This window comes from Hyperoodon ampullatus, assembly GCF_949752795.1.
Source record: "Hyperoodon ampullatus genome assembly, chromosome: 2".
Taxonomy (NCBI): domain Eukaryota; kingdom Metazoa; phylum Chordata; class Mammalia; order Artiodactyla; family Ziphiidae; genus Hyperoodon; species Hyperoodon ampullatus.
The window spans coordinates 38,267,486-38,284,623 of record NC_136915.1 but is presented as its reverse complement, the minus strand read 5'-3'; the positions used below and the strand labels follow the sequence as shown (position 1 = coordinate 38,284,623).

General features: G+C 39.2%; 1 protein-coding gene across 1 annotated transcript in view; it reads left to right on the top strand.

Moving 5' to 3' along the window:
• ZSWIM5 (zinc finger SWIM-type containing 5) overlaps positions 1 to 17,138 on the top strand; it is a gene marked incomplete at both ends in the record, with an annotated part of 255,304 nt that overhangs the window by 208,806 nt on the left and 29,360 nt on the right. Inside the window, 2 exons of the mRNA XM_079698739.1 lie at positions 11,238 to 11,417; positions 16,358 to 16,534. Coding sequence (XP_079554865.1) covers positions 11,238 to 11,417; positions 16,358 to 16,534 — 357 coding nt within the window. The remainder of the gene's footprint in view (positions 1 to 11,237; positions 11,418 to 16,357; positions 16,535 to 17,138) is intronic.

The window sequence follows — 17,138 nt, the reverse complement described above, 5'->3', positions numbered from 1 at the left end:
TTTTACAAGCTATCCCCATTTTCAACCATTAGCTCAAAAAAGAAAGTAATGAGATCAAGACCATTCAGTGAGACAGACCTATCAAGGATTTTAAAGGCTTGGTGGTTATTTATCAAGATCCTGGATTGAGAAATCAATGCGTGGATAAGCTTTTGACCTGACTTTTGAACAGAATATCATTCTTTCCCCCAAGCGTTATCAATCGTGAGGTTGGAAGAATAGAAAATATCAGAATATATCACATGTAGTAAGGCCGTGTGGCTGACAGGGTCTTGGTTCTTGGGCCGGGTGTCAGGCCTGCGCCTCTGAGGTGGGAGAGCCAAGGTCAGGACATTGGTCCACCAGAGACCCCCTGGCTCCATGTAATATCAAACAGAGAAAGCTCTCCCAGAGATCTCCATCTCAACGCTAATACCTAGCTCCACTCAACAACCAGCAAGCTACAGTGCTGGACACCCTATGCAAAACAACTAGCAACACAGGAACACAACCCCACAGAGAGGCTGCCTAAAATTAGCAGAGAGGCTGCCTAAAATCATAATAAGGTCACAGACACCCCAAACACACCACGGGACGTGGTCCTGCCCACCAGAAAGACAAGATCCAGCCTCATCCGCCAGAACACAAGCACTAGTCCCCTCCACCAGGAGGCCTACACAACCCACTTACACAACCTTAGCCACTGGGGGCAGACACCAAAAACAACGGGAACTACGAACCTGCAGCCTGCAAAAAGGAGACCCCAAACACAGTAAGTTAAGCAAAATGAGAAGACAGAGAAATGCACAGCAGATGAAGGACCAAGGTAAAAACCCACCAGACCAAACAAATGAAGAGGAAATACATGGTCTACCTGAAAAGGAATTCAAAGTAATGATAGTAAACATGATCAAAAATCTTGGAAATAGAATGGAGAAAATACAAGAAACATTTAACAAGGACCTAGAAGAGATAAAGAGCGAACAAACAATGATGAACAACACAATAAATGAAAATAAAAATTCTCTAGAAAGAATCAATAGCAGGATAACTGAGACAGAAGAAGGGATAAGTGACCTGGAAGATAAAATAGTGGAAGTAACTACTGCAGAGCAGAATAAAGAAAAAAGAATGAAAAGAAGACAGTCTCGGAGACCTCTGGGACAACATTAAAAGCACCAACATTCGAATTATAGGGGTCCCAGAAGAAGAAGAGAAAAAGAAAGGGACTGAGAAAATATTTGAAAAGATTATAGTTGAAAGCTTCCCTAATATGGGAAAGGACATAGTTAATCAGGTCCAGGAAGCACAGAGAGGCCCATACAGGATAAATCCAAGGAGAAACACTCCAAGACACATATTAATCAAACAATCAAAAATTAAATACAAAGAAAAAATATTAAAAGCAGCAAGGGAAAAATAACATACAAAGGAATCCCCATAAAGTTAACAGCTGATCTTTCAGCAGAAACTCTGCAAGCCGGAAGGGAGTGGCAAGACATATTTAAAGTGAGAAAAGGGAAAAACCTACAACCAAGGTTACTCTACCCAGTAAGAATCTCATTCAGCGTTGACAGAGAAATTAAAACCTTTACAGACAAGCAAACCTAAGACAATTCACCACCACCAAACCAGCTTTACAACAAATGCTAACGGAACTTCTCTAGGCAGGACACACAAGAGAAGGAAAAGACCTACAATAAGAAACCCAAAACAATTAAGAAAATAGTAATAGGAACATACATATCGATTACCTTAAATATAAATGGATTAAATGCTCCCACCAAAAGACATAGACTGGCTGAATGGATACAAAAACAAGACCCGTATATATGTTGTCTACAAGAGACCCACTTCAGACTTAGGGACACATGCAGACTGAAAGTGAGGGGATGGAAAAAGATATTCCATGCAAATGGAAGTCAAAAGAAAGCTGGAGTAGCAATTCTCATGTCAGACAAAATAGACTTGAAAATAAAGACTATGGAAAGAGACAAAGAAGGACACTACATAATGATCAAGAGATCAATCCAAGAAGAAGATATAACAGTTGTAAATATTTATGCACCCAACATAGGAGCACCTCAATACATAAGGCAAAAGCTAACAGCCATAAATGGGGAAATCAACAGTAACACAATCATAGTAGGGGACTTTAACACCCCACTTTCACCAATGGACAGATCATCCAAAATGAAAACACATAAGGTAACAAAAGCTTTAAATGATACATCAAACAACATGGACTTAATTGATATTTATAGGATATTCCATCCAAAAACAACAGAATACACTTTCTTCTCAAGTGCTCATAGAACATTCTTCGGGATAGATCATATCTTGGGTCACAAATCAAGCCTTGATAAATTTAAGAATATTGAAATCGTATCAAGTACCTTTTCCAACCACAATGCTATGAGACTAGATATCAATTACAGGAAAAAGTCTGTAAAAAATACAAACACATGGAGGGTAAACAATACACTACTTAATAACCAAGAGATAACTGAAGAAATCAAAGAGGAAATCAAAAAATACCTAGAAACAAATGACAATGAAAACACGAAGACCCAAAACCTATGGGATGCAGCAAAAGCAGTTCTAAGAGGGAAGTTTATAGCAATACAATCCTACCTTAAGAAACAAGGGGCTTCCCTCATGGTGCAGCAGTTAAGAGTCCGCCTGCCGAAGCAGGGGACACGGGTTCGTGCCCCAGTCCAGGAAGATCCCACATGCCGCAGAGCGGCTGTGCTCGTGAGCCATGGCCGCTGAGCCTGCGCGTCCGGAGCCAGTACTCCACAACGGGAGAGGCCACAACCGTGAGAGGCCTGCATACCGCAAAAAAAAAAAAAAGAAACAAGAACATCTCAAATAAACAACCTAACCTTACACCTAAAGCAATTAGAGGAAGAACAACAACAACAACAACAAAAAACCCAAAGTTAGCAGAAGGAAAGAAATCATAAAGATCAGATCAGAAATAAATGAAAAAGAAATGCAGGAAATGATAGCAAAGATCAATAAAACTAAAAGCTGCTTCTTTGAGAAGATAAACAAAATTGGTAAACCACTAGCCAGACTCATCAAGAAAAAAAGGGAGAAGACTCAAATCAATAGAATTTGAAATGAAAAAGGAGAAGTAACAAGTGACACTGCAGAAATTCAAGGATCATGAGAGATTACTACAAGCAACAATATGCCAATAAAATGGACAACCTGGAAGAAATTGACAAATTCTTAGAAAAGCAGAACTTTCCGAGACTGAACCAGGAAGAAATAGAAAATATAAACAGACCAATCACAAACACTGAAATTGAGACTGTGATTAGAAATCTTCCAACAAACAAAAGCCCAGGACCAGATGGCTTCACAGGCGAATTCTATCAAACATTTAGAGAAGAGCTAACACCTATCCCTCTCAAACTCTTCCAAAATAGAGCAGAGTGAGGAACACTCCCAAACTCATTCTACAAGGCCACCAAAACCCTGATACCAAAACCAGACAAAGATGTCACAAAGAAAGAAAACTACAGGCCAATATCACTGATGAACATAGATGCAAAGATCCTCAACAAAATACTAGCAAACAGAATCCAACAGCACATTAAAAGGATCATAAACCATGATCAAGTGGGGTTTATCTCAGGAATGCAAGGATTCTTCAATATATGCAGATCAATCATTGGGATAAACCATATTAACAAATTGAAGGAGAAAAACCATATGATCATCTCAATAGATGCAGAAAAAGCTTTTGACAAAATTCAACACCCATTTATGATAAAAACCCTTCAGAAAGTAAGCATAGAGAGAAATTACCTCAACATAATAAAGGCCATATATGACAAACCCACAGCCAACATCGTCCTCAATGGTGAAAAACTGAAACCATTTCCTCTAAGATCAGGAACAAGACAAGATTATCCACTCTCACCACTCTTATTCAACATAGTTTTGGAAGTTTTAGCCACAGCAATCAGAGAAGAAAAAGAAATAAAAGAAATCCAAATTGGAAAAGAAGAAGTAAAGCTGTCACTGTTTGCGGATGACATGATACTATACATAGAGAATCCTAAAGTTGCTACCAGAAAACTTCTAGAGCTAATCAATGAATTTGGTAAAGTAGCAGGATACAAAATTAATGCACAGAAATCTCTGGCACTCCTATACACTAATGATGAAAAATCTGAAAGTGAATTTAAGAAAACACTCCCATTTACCACTGCAACAAAAAGAATAAAATACCTAGGAATAAACCTACCTAAGGAGACAAAAGACCTGTATGCAGAAAATTATAAGACACTGATGAAAGAAATTAAAGATGATACAAATAGATGGAGAGCTAATACCATGTTCTTGGATTGGAAGAATCAACATTGTGAAAGTGACCTTACTACCCAAAGCAATCTACAGATTCAATGCAAGCCCTATCAAACTACCACTGGCATTTTTCACAGAACTAGAAAAAAATTTCACAATTTATATGGAAACACAAAAGACTCCGAATAGCCAAAACAATCTTGAGAACGAAAAACGGAGCTGGAGGAATCAGGCTCCCTGACTTCAGACTATACTACAAAGCTACAGTAATTAAGACAGTATAGTACTGGCACAAAAACAGAAATATAGATCAATGGAACAGCATAGAAAGCCCAGAGATAAACTCATGCACATATGGTCACCTTATCTTTGATAAAGGAGGCAAGAATATACAGTGGAGAAAAGACAGCCTCTTCAATAAGTGGTGCTGGGAAATCTGGACAGCTACATGTAAAACAATGAAATTAAAACACTCCCTAACACCATACACAAAAATAAACTCAAAATTGATTAAAGACCTAAATGTAAGGCCAGACACTATCAAACTCTTAGAGGAAAACATAGGCAGAACACTCTATGACATATATCACAGCAAGATCCTTTTTGACCCACCTCCTAGAGAAATGGAAATAAAACGAAAAATAAATAAATGGGACCTAATGAAACTTAAAAGCTTTTGCACAGCAAAGAAAACCATAAACAAGATGAAAAGACAACCCTCAGATTGGGAGAAAATATTTGCAAATGAAGCAACTGACAAAGGATTAATCTCCAAAATTTACAAGCAGCTCATGCAGCTCTGTATCAAAAAAACAAACAACCCAATCCAGAAATGGGCAGAAGACCTAAATAGACATTTTTCCAAAGAAGATATACAGATTGCCAACAAACACATGAAAGAATGCTCAACATCATTAATCATTAGAGAAATGCAAATCAAAACTACAATGAGATATCATCTCACACCTGTCAGAATGGCCATCATCAAAAATCTACAAATAATAAATGCTGGAGAGGGTGTAGAGGAAAGGGAACCCTCTTGCACTGTTGGTGGGAATGTAAATTGATACAGCCACTGTGGAGAACAGTATGGAGGTTCCTTAAAAAACTAAAAATAGAACTACCATATGACCCAGCAATCCCACTACTGGGCATATACCCTGAGAAAACCATAATTCAAAAAGAGTCATGTACCACAATGTTCGTTGCAGCTCTGTTTACAATAGCCAGGACATGGAAGCAACCTAAGTGTCCATCGACAGATGAATGGATAAAGAAGATGTGGCACATATATACAATGGAATATTACTCAGCCATAAAAAAATGAAATGAGTTATTTGTAGTGAGGTGGTTGGACCTAGAGTCTGTCATACGGAGTGAAGTAAGTCAGAAAGAGAAGAACAAATACTGTATGCTAACACATATATATGGAATCTTAAAAAAAAGAATGGTCATGAAGAACCTAGGGGCAAGACGGGAATAAAGACGCAGACCTAACTAGAGAATAGACTTGAGGATATGGGGAGGGGGAAGGGTAAACTGGGACAAAGTGAGAGAGTGGTATGGACGTATATACACTACCAAGTGTAAAATAGCTAGCTAGTGGGAAGCAGCCGCATAGCACAGGGAGATCAGCTCGGGGCTTTGTGACCACCTAGAGCGGTGGGATAGGGAGGGTGGGAGGGAGGGAGACGCAAGAGGGAAGAGATATGGGGACATAGGTATATGTATAACTGATTCACTTTGTTATAAAGCAGAAACTGTCACACCATTATAGAGCAATTATGCTCTAATAAAGATGTAAAATATAAATAAATAAAATAAAATAGATAGCTAGTGGGAAGCAGCCTCATAGCACCGGGAGATCAGCTCGGTGCTTTGTGACCACCTGGAAGTGTGGGTGGGATAGGGAGGAGGGGAGGGGGACGCAAGAGGGAGAGGATATGGGGATATATGTATGTGTATAGCTGATTCACTTTGTTATAAAGCAGAAAGTAACACACCATTGTAACGCAATTATACTCCAATAAAGATGTTAAAAAAAAAACCAGAGTGAATCAGCTATACGTATACATATATCCCCATATCCCCTTCTTCTTGAGCCTCCCTCCCACCCTCCCTATCCCACAAAACAACATTTCTTGAAAACCTTGTCTGCAGTCACTCTTTCCATTTGCTTACCTCCATTCTCTCTCTGGAGCCCACTGCAATTGAGCTTCCATTGCTCATTGCTGCCATTCTACTGACAAGTAGCTCTTGCTACAGTCACCAGTGACTTCCATATTGCAGTGACCACTTCTCTGTTGTTATTTTACTTGACCTCTTAGCAGTTTTCAATAAAATTGACCATACCCGTCTTGAAACGTATTCTCTTAGCTTCCATAACCCCACACCCTCCTGGGTTTCCTCCCACATTCTGGCTACTTTCTGTCAGATTGCTTTGTAGGCTCCTCTTCCTTTCCTCAACCTTTCTAAATATTGAGTATTCTGCAGTACCCACTGCCCTGTCTACATTCTGTACCTAAGTGATTATATTCAGTCCCATGGCTTTAAATATAATCTAGATGTAGGCAAGTCACAAGTTTATGTCTCTAGCCCTGACCTTTCTCTTGGGCTGTAGGCTCAGTGTCCAGCTTCCCACCGTGTCTAAGAAACATCTCAAACTTAACATGACCATCACAGAACTCTTATTTTTCCCGCCAAAGCCTGATTTTCCCCATCTCAGTACAGGGTTGTGAGATGGATCTAGCTGCTCTAGAAGAAAATCTGAGTCATCCTAGGTTCCCTCTGTTTTCTACCTTCTACACCCAATCCAAGACCTGCTGACCCGCACAGTTGGAAGACTGAATAAGATAATATATATAAAGTGCCTATTATAATGCGTAGCCCATAAAAAGAAATAACTTGTCACTATTGTTTATTATTATATTTAATATATAATAATTATGTAAAATTTTAACTTCCATAGTACCTACACTTGGTTAGAGTTTTTGATGCTTTTTTTAAAAAACATCTTTATTGGAGTATAATTGCTTTACAGTGGTGTGTTAGTTTCTGTTTTATAACGAAGTGAATCAGCTATACATATACATATGTCCCCATATCTCTTCCCTCTTGCGTCTCCCTCCCTCTCACCCTCCCTATCCCACCGCTCTAGGTGGTCACAAAGCCCCGAGCTGATCTCCCTGTGCTATGCGGCTGCTTCCCGCTAGGTATCTATTTTACATTTGGTAGTGTATATATGTCCATGACACTCTCTCACTTTGTCCCAGCTTACCCTTCCCCCTCCCCGTATCCTCAGGTGATGCTTTTTTTAAGTTGCTGGAAAATCTGCTTTTGGATCGTGGTAACACAGTCCCTACATGCCTATTACATGTAGGCACCTGCAGGATTTTTTGCCTTGTCTCTTTCTTAGAGATGCAGCAATCTCGAGTTTTTTTTAAAACAAATCCATAATGACTTAATAAAACAGAAAACTCATTTTAAACTTACAGGTGAAAGTACTCACTTTCTAGGGATCCCCTTTTTAATATTTCAGTGCCTGGGAAATAGTAACTCCGTGATGACTGTAGTTAGTTCCCTGTTTTTTTTTGTACCTCTTAAGCCTCTCTCAACTCACCCAATCTGTTTTCTGTTCCTGTTATCCTATTGATTTTGCCATTCATAAGGCCAAGTTTAATGGCCTCTCTTTGGTTCTCGTTATACTTATGAAGATTAAATGTGAAAATCTTTTACTTCACTATAAACAAAAAGCACATCTTAAACTGTAAAGTAAATGTTTGTTACTAATACTGACACTCTGCCTCATTGGACATTGCTAATTGGCTTGTGGGTCACTAATTTCTCCTGGTTCTTCCATCTCTCTTATCTTTCTTAATCTCTTTTGCTTATTCCTCCTTCTTCTCTGCTCACAACTTAAATATTGGTGCTTCCTTAAAATTCTGTTCTTAGCGCTCCTCTTCCCACATCTTAAATGATGAGGTTTTCTTATCTTTTTTGTTTGTTGGTGGGTGGGACCCTATCCCTACATTAATTTTACAAGAACCAGCAAACAGTGTAACACAGACACCATAGGAAAGGACTACAATGTGAAGAAAAAAATTTTTTTCTTGAGGTTTATACAGGCCTTTAGGATTCTTAAATTCTAAAAGTAGAGAAAGTAATTTCTATGATCTGAATATTTGTGCATCTTTCTTACTGTCACACAGTTAGAAATTTTTCACCTCCTTTACCTCCTATATATTAGGGATTTCCTGCCACCTGGTGTTCAGAAAGGACACTGTAATTGGTAGGAACTCACAGTCCCAATAGTACTAAAAGCTAACATGCTAGATTACAAAAATTTTCTACCAAAAGGAAAAAACATCCAATAGACTAAATATCCAAAGAGACTAAAATGATTCATAAGAACGTCTTTGCCTTCGCTTATGTCCTTTCTCCTGTTTGGGTCTATACCCTCCCTCAATCTCTCTGCCCAAACCACTCCTATTTATCTCTCATTCTTCTTTCAAAATGAAGTAATACATGTATACAGGTTAAAATGTCAAAGAGTTCTACAAACTTTATAATAAAAAACAATATTCCTATGCCATATTCCTTCACATTGTCAGTTCCTACTTCTCAGAAAGAGCAATTTTTAATTCGTTTAGCTGCTTTTTCTAACATGCCTCCACATTTCTAAATAACTGTTCTTTCTTGATTTTTTAAATTCTAGGTATTCTCTTTTTATTCCTACAATAAAAAATGAAGATTTACCTCTCTAAGGGTCACACCGTTATATTCTTTCCCAAACAGGCTTTCTCATTCTTTTCAATGTGGATAGGCTGAGCATGTTCCACATCTTTAAGTTCTGCTTCCTTTTTGATTCACAGTTCTGTCTTTAAATAATTTCTTTCTTCTTGCATTTTACTATAAGCAGTCAAGAGAAACCAGGCTGCTCCTTCAACACTTTGCTTAGATATTTCCTCAGCTAATTTTTTTACTCACAAGTTCTACCTTCCACAAAACACTAGGACATGAACACCATGTCTGGATTATAAGCCTGTCACAGTTTTCTCAGAACCAAATAGGGAAAGGGTTTGATGGTGGGGGTGAGGGTGTCCATTTGTACAATATGTATATTTTTCTTACTCCCTCAGTTTTTCGCATGGAAACCCCACCCTCAGTTGTACACAGTATTCCCAATCCAGAGCCTCTCTGAATCTATCTTGCCAGTGAGTAAAGCTCTGGTTTTCTTCCAGGAGAGGGAGTGAACAGGCACTGAGCTACCTTGAATAGAGGAGGAAGTCTGTGATCCTGAGACCTTTGACAAACTTCTAACCTGTTCCACTATATTTCGGCCCCACTTTCAGCGGGGCTCTGCAGCATGAATCAGTCTGCTGCTGGGCTTTCTTAACTGCTGATGGAGTTTTCAACTTTCTTCTGCTATGTCAGCTATCTCTCATCCACATGCTTTCCAGATTCCCAAATTTTATGACTCTTCTCTTTCATCTCTCCCATTCTCTGTGTCTGTGTGAGTTTATGCCTGTTTTTATCCCTCTACTTTCATTTTAGTGAAGTATCAAGAGGGACTGATGATGAACATATGTATTTAATTAGCCATTTTTTAACTAGAATTAACTCATGTTTATTCTTCAAGGCCAAACTCAAATGTTATAACTTTTCCTGACCCCACTTACAGAGTTAATTGTTCCATCATACATATTCTCATAGCACTTTATATGTGGTTATAATAGCGTTTACTATGCTTTAGTATAATTATTTTTTGAGGGACTCCTAACTATAATCCCCTTAAGAACCATCATTATATAATACTATTATATTACGTAGTGTAGTTTCTTTTTCATTGTGGATTTGAAAAACTGAACTGAGCCAATAGAAATGAATTTTCATCATCTCTAGTTAGTACCTGAAATTGAGGCTTAAATGGTCTTTTAAAACATTCCCATTTGACTTTGAGGGGCCTTGAAATAGTGTCTGAATATACTGCCGTCTATATATGTAACACCATCCCAAAGGATGTTTAACTTAAGACACTCTGCAGCCAGGCTTATTGTTAACTTGAGATTGAGAATATTTCTGTCTCAGCCACATAGCCAACTTTGAAAATAAGAAGCAGGTTTGCTTGCAAAGAAGGGTGATGTGGTCAAAGAAACAGTACTCATTGGTTATGTGGAATATGTGATACTCTGCTATAGTGACAGAGAAGATCCAAGAATGTGATAGTTTTAAGGCATCACAGCTGATCAACATTATCAAAATCCAAGTACAAATAAACGATTTTCCCTGGAAAAGGGAAATACTAAATTACACTCTGTGCCAAATAATATGCTAGGCCCTTTACATTATGATCTCAGTTCTACAGTTGAGGGATTTGAAGCTCAGAAAGTCCAAGGTCAACTAAAATTGAATCCTTTTCTGAGCACCTTCCTTCTTATGCTAAATGCCCTTCCTCTGTGCTATTATTGTACCCTGAATATATCTTTATCTAACAATTATCATATTCAAATGACACTGTGTTTATTTATCTATCTCCCCCATTGGACAGCTCCTCAAGGGTAGGAATAGGATCTTATTCTCCAATACAAGGTCTTCAACAAGAACTCTCTCAATAAATGTTTGTTGGACTGCAGATCTGAGCTCAGAATTCAAGCCCAGATCTGTCTTGTTCATCATCACAGGCATATATCCAGATATCAATATAGTCACTCTGCTTTAAGAAAACTTCGGGAAGGAAAAATAAGCATTTCTGAAAACTTTAGCAGATTTGATTCTGGGGCTGGTTTTTTTCAGATTTGGTTTTTTATATTGAGAAAAGCTGATATTTTGGAAACTTTTCCTACCAACAAAAAATGGAAGAAAAGAGTAAACTGAAAAATTAAGGCTTAGACATACATCAAAGGAGAGATGTCAAGAATGTGGGTTGCTTTCTTTTCCAGGGGCGTTATGGGTGTGCATCATTTTAAATCCACATTGCAAATTGGAGGAAAAATCCTGTTGGCTGCAGCAACTGCAGAAGTGGAATGACCTGGATGTCTGTCCCCTGGAGGATGGGAACTATGGTCATGAGCTGCCCAACATCACCAACGCACTTCCCCAGAATGCCAGTCACCGTTCAGGTGAGCCAGATATCATTTTAGCGTCTTCATGCCTGGAACTCTAAAAGGTCGGAGGGTAAAGCCTGAGAACAAAGGTAGCTGGACAACTTTTGGACTGTCAGAATTGTCATCCTAAATAAGAAAAGCCTGTTCTTTTGTTTGTCTTGAAATGCCAAACCTTAAATAAGGGTAAGCTTGTATCTTTGACACTGAGGATGCTGTCCTTTTCCACATCTAGAGTGTCCTTACAGTGCCCAGCATAAATTCCTAGAGCCCTCTTCATGAATCCTCTTTACCCTTCAAGTTTTTCATGACTAATGGATCTTGGCCTCAGTTGGGGTTGGTTTTAGCTCAGAAGACCTACCTCAAGGGAATGATAGAAGACCTGGGAGAAAAAAAAAAAAACAACTTAAAAAAATGTCCTGACAATTGCCTTTCTTACTTACTTTTCTCTGTTTTCCTCAAATTTTGATACAGCAGATTTATAGGAGGGGGTCATCATTCCGAGATATGGCTAGGACTCTTGCTCCATTTTAAGACAAATCCAGTACAGTGATATTGTACCCTCTGCCTTTTGGGCCCACTGACCAGGTATCACTGGACATCAACATTCACATCAGCTTTAGTTCATCTAACTCAGGCCATTTGCTGTTGGCAACTGATTGCTCTTTAGCCCATGGGGATCCTTTATTGGTAGATTTTATCAGACATTGATTTTACATGTCCTCCCTTTTATTTTAAGTGATAAATCTACTGATATTTTTAACCTCTAGGAGGAAATCACTTAAATTATTGTTCTTGCTTGGTCTTCATCTACTGTACCATAATTGATTATCAGTGTATTTAAGGCAACCAAGATAATGAGAGATGAAAAGCCTACAACTTTGCCACTTGAAGCTACCCCTTGCTGGCATTCATCTAACCTCCACAACACAGGAATCTATCCTTTCAGTATTAACTTTGGTTTGGCATAGAGAGAGTCACATGTGTATAAACACGTGCCTCCAGTCTGGCAGTTTCTTCCTTGTCACAGTATACTGGTTATTCGTTGTTACTGGTTCTTATTTGAGGATGTTGTTTCCTCTTAGGTCTTCTCAAGCTTTGGCTGATTTATCTCTCACATCTCTTTACCTTTGGGCCTGATGGAGCAATAGGCATCCTGCTTATTCTTCACTGCCATTTCTACATCATTGTCCTACCCTCCTTCCTAAAATACCCCCCAGCTTTAAAGTCAGTGCTGTTAAAATATGCTGTCTGCTGCCCTCCAGGTTTTGGTCGTTTGACCTCTGGGGCAATCCCCCTCATTCCTTGAAGATTTTTGGTTACTGGCTCACTAACACTACTCTCTGCCTCTACTTCTGTCATGATTCTTGATCATTTAAATAGCCACATAGATGGTACTTTCAGTATTCTAGTCTTTCAGTTCTTTGACCTCCTCTCTTTTAATAGTCTATCTTCTATCATAACTTAGCTATGCAACCCCAAGATCATACCCTAAAGCTTGTCATTACCAATAACTACACCTTCTTCACAATCGCAATTTCAAGAAGCTCTAATTAGCACCACCAGTCTTACTAGGTTATTTTCTCTGGTATTCCAGTTCCAGTAATTCTTTGATCCACTAGGAATTTTGATCCTATCACTTTTTCATTCTTGTGGTAGCCTCATTTTCCTTCTTATCCCGACTAGATTCCTTGGTGCATCATTATAATCACTACCTTGCATACATACTCAACCCCCTCGTTCCCTTAGTTACACTCACATAGCAAAACCCTAACCTTAGTAGTTCAGTTTAACTTTCTAGTTACTCAGTGCTCACACCCACACAGCTGAACGTGGTGGAGAGAAACATGACTATGATAACTGGCCTTATCTTAAGTTTATGACCACTAATCTCAAGTGGGTCCATAGTATTGTCCAGACATCAACTACATTTCCCTAGTCTATGCCTTCTTTCAGTCTTCTAAATTACTATTTCACACCATCTTTTCCTTAAAACTTTCTGTACTTTCTCCCCATCCTCACTTTCATCCTGAAGACTTGCTTCCTGTTCACTGAGAATATAGAAGCAATCAGAAGAGAATTTCCAAAACTCTATCACCACATCTGCTTCTGTCTATAGCCATCTACTCTGCCTCTTCTGCTGTTTTTGTTTGTGCTTCTCTCTAAGTCCAAACCCTCCACTTGTTCTTGAAATCTTATTCCTTTTATCTAGGACATCACCCCAGGAACTATCTCTACTCTCTCCTGCGTCATAGATTTTTGTGGATTATTCCTCTGAGTATACAAGCACATTGTTTTATCTTTCATCCCAAAACAAAACAAAGCAAAAAACATTCTTGTTGACCACACATGACTCTCTGTCTACCACCTTGTTTCTCTGAGGTAGTAGAAATAAGTGGTAGAATTAAGAAAAATGCTCAAAACAAAAGAATATTTTATATTTATCTTCTCTACTTCTTCTGCTCTTATTCTCTCTTCAACTCATTCCAGTCAGGCTTTCATCCCTTCAGTACTGAAACATCTCTTGGACTGGTCACTAACGCTAACCATTGCTAAATCTAGTTCTCAGTCAGAATCTTACTTGACCTATCATCAGTATTTGTCACAATCGATCACTCTCTCCTTCAAACACCTTATTTCCAAGACACTACTCTCTTGGTTCTCCTCTTCATTGGCCCCTCCTTCTCAATCTCCTTTACTGTCTCCCCACCACTTCTCAACCTAAAATGCTAGAGTACCCAGGGCTCAGTTATCAAACCACTTCTCTTTCTATATTTACTCCACTGGTAATTGCATTGTTTTAATAATCATCTATATACTAATAACATCCAGATTTATATCTCTTGCCCAGACTTTTCCTCTCAACTCCAGATTTACATGTTCATCTACCTTTTTGATGTTTCAGCTTAGATATTAATAGGATATCAGTAGGATTTCTTACCCCTCTAGCCCCACCCAAACCTGCTCCTCCTGCAGTCTTCCCTGTCTGCATATATGACAAGTCTATCTTAAAAACCTTGGAGTCATCCTTGATTCTTGTCTTTCTCATCCCAGATCTAATCCATGAGCAAATCCTATTACCTTTACCTTCAGAATATATCCAGGGTTCATTTACTCTCATCACCTCCACTGCTTATTACTCTGAACAGATTACCATCATCTTTCACAAATTATTGCAGTGGCCTCCTAACTGCTTTCATCGTAAAGTCTATTCTCAATACTTCTGCCAGTTGTCCTTTTAAAATGCATATCAGATCATATACCTTCAATGGCTCAAAGACCTCCAGTGGCTTCTCATCTTTGCCTCATGGCCCAGAAGGCCCTCCATGGTCTGGTTTCCTAGTATCTCTCTGACCTCATCTCTTATGACTTTCCTGCTTATTTACTCCATTCTAGGTACACTGGCCTCCTCACTACCCTCAAACACTCCAAATCTGTTCCCACCAGTAGCACTTGCTGTTCCTTTTGCCTAGGATGCTCTTCCCTTAGTTATATCTGAGGCTTGCTCTTCAGTTCCTTCAGTTCTCTGTTCAAATGTTACCTTATTAAAAACCATGCTATACAAGACAATAACCCCCACCCAATACCAACTTGCCTTTCTCCCTAACTTTGCTTTAGTCCCTTCCTTAGCACTCATAACCATCTTATATATTTACTATACTATACATTCATTTAACTGTCTCTCCCCATTTGAATATAAAGGTCCATGAAGCCAAGGACTTCTTATATCCTCAATACCTAGAACAGTACCTGCCATGTAGTAGGCAGTCATTATTTGCTGACTTCATGAAATACAAAACATATTGGGAGCCTAATCCCCACTGTGGGCTGAGCAGACCCACGGTGGATTCTCAGTTTAGCAGGAGAGGGGCTCCGACTGCAGCCAGTAGAAGGGTTGTTGTGCTTCAACTGAGGGGTGACATGAAGGAGAAGCAATTTCAGTAAATATTGTCAGTGCTATTCTGATTTAATCCTCTGAGCCTGCACTCTATGGAATATACCAGTTTCTGAAGAGATGACCAGATTCCAAGGACTTTTGCTTAGTAGATGAATATGTTCATTTCTTTCATGTTCAGTCTGAATCCTCTGACTTTCCCTCCCAATATTTTTGCACAGGATCAGTAGATTCACAACTCATTTGGGCATCTCTGGAAATATCTGTATTTCAGTTCTTGATCCCAAAATAGTTTCAACTGTTTTTAGTCTGGCAGAGAGTCAGTTAAATGATCGTTTTATGTTTTTATTTCCTTAAATGTCACTTCCATGAGTCCTTCTATATCCACATTTTATGATTGTATCTTCCATTTGGTCTTCCTACATACCACCCTGAAGAATTGAGCTTACTTTGTCTACTGTTTCCCTGCAGCCCTTTTCCTGAAGAGAGATGGCATGGTAGGGCTCCAGTGAGAAAACAATTTAGTCTTTTGTCAGCATCAGTTTTTCTTATGGGAGAACAAGGTTGTAAGCTCGCAGACACTAGTGTGATAAAGATACCAGAATACACAGGGCTTCAGCTCTTTTTCAGCTTTTATATCAATGTCACAGAAGTACTTAGTCTGATGTGGGTCATGCTGTAAAAGAAACAGGTTATGAGTTGGCCAGGGACATTACCTAGCTGCTTCTCTGTTCCTCTGGCTTCTATAGAAGCAGTTTGTATCCTCATAATTGAGCAGCTGAGCACCACTGTCCCTCCTCTCTTTCATGTGGCTCTGGGTCCTAGGAGAAATTGGTCTTCAGCCATAGATCTATGTAGAAAGGTTCTTCCCATAGAGGGCACAGACACACTAAAAGCTATCCAATAAAGAAGCAACACAATGAACACCCAGACAGATGGCAGAGTGACTGCTGTCACTAACTATACACTATTCTTCTGCCATTCCTCCCACCCTGAAGAAGACACAGGAGCTAGAGCTTCAGATTACCCATCATTGAACTGCTGCATTTCTTTCTTTCCCCAGATTCTTTATCCAGACCAAGACGGACAGTGTTCACTAGAGCCATCGAGGGCCGTGAATTGCATTGGCAGGACAGCCACTTACAGCGAATAATCAGCAGTGATGTATATATAGCTCCTGCCTGCCAGCAGGAAAGTGAGAGACTACTCTTTAATTCCCAAGGCCAGCCACTGTGGCTTGGTAAGTGTACCTGTCCTACTCTCAGAATTTCAGAGCCCACTCTCACCTCATGCCAAGCTTGAGTGAGCCATCTGCATAGGTACCAGCAACACAACTACACTTTGGACAGTCTTCATACAGATCTTCTGGGGCCTTGACTAGGGCCTCAGGGTATTTATGTGTAGCCTGCGCGATTTGCATGTGTACAAATGAGGTACAGTAACCTCAAATAGAGGGATTTATATTGTTCCCTAAGTTTGGGGAGGGGAACGGAGTTAGTAAATCTGAGAGAGTACTAACAAAATCATTAGACATTAGTTCACAGGCTCTCTTAGTCAGCAGTTACTGAGCAACATTGTAATCTACTCTGAAATTACATATTTTGCTGAAAAGGCATGAACTTTGAAACTTAAATTACTCTGTACTAGTAGCTAAGGCACTATCTGCATTTGTCACCAAGCTGTCTTCCTTTCCTCATTCCTTCCGTCATCATAACAGAATAGAGCTGTTCCATTGTGAGTTTAAACCCTCCTCTAGCCTCTGTCAATCTATTCTTGACTATTACAGAATGCCCATTCCAAACTAGACACTTTTTAAAAATACGCATTTTCTGAGTCTTACTACA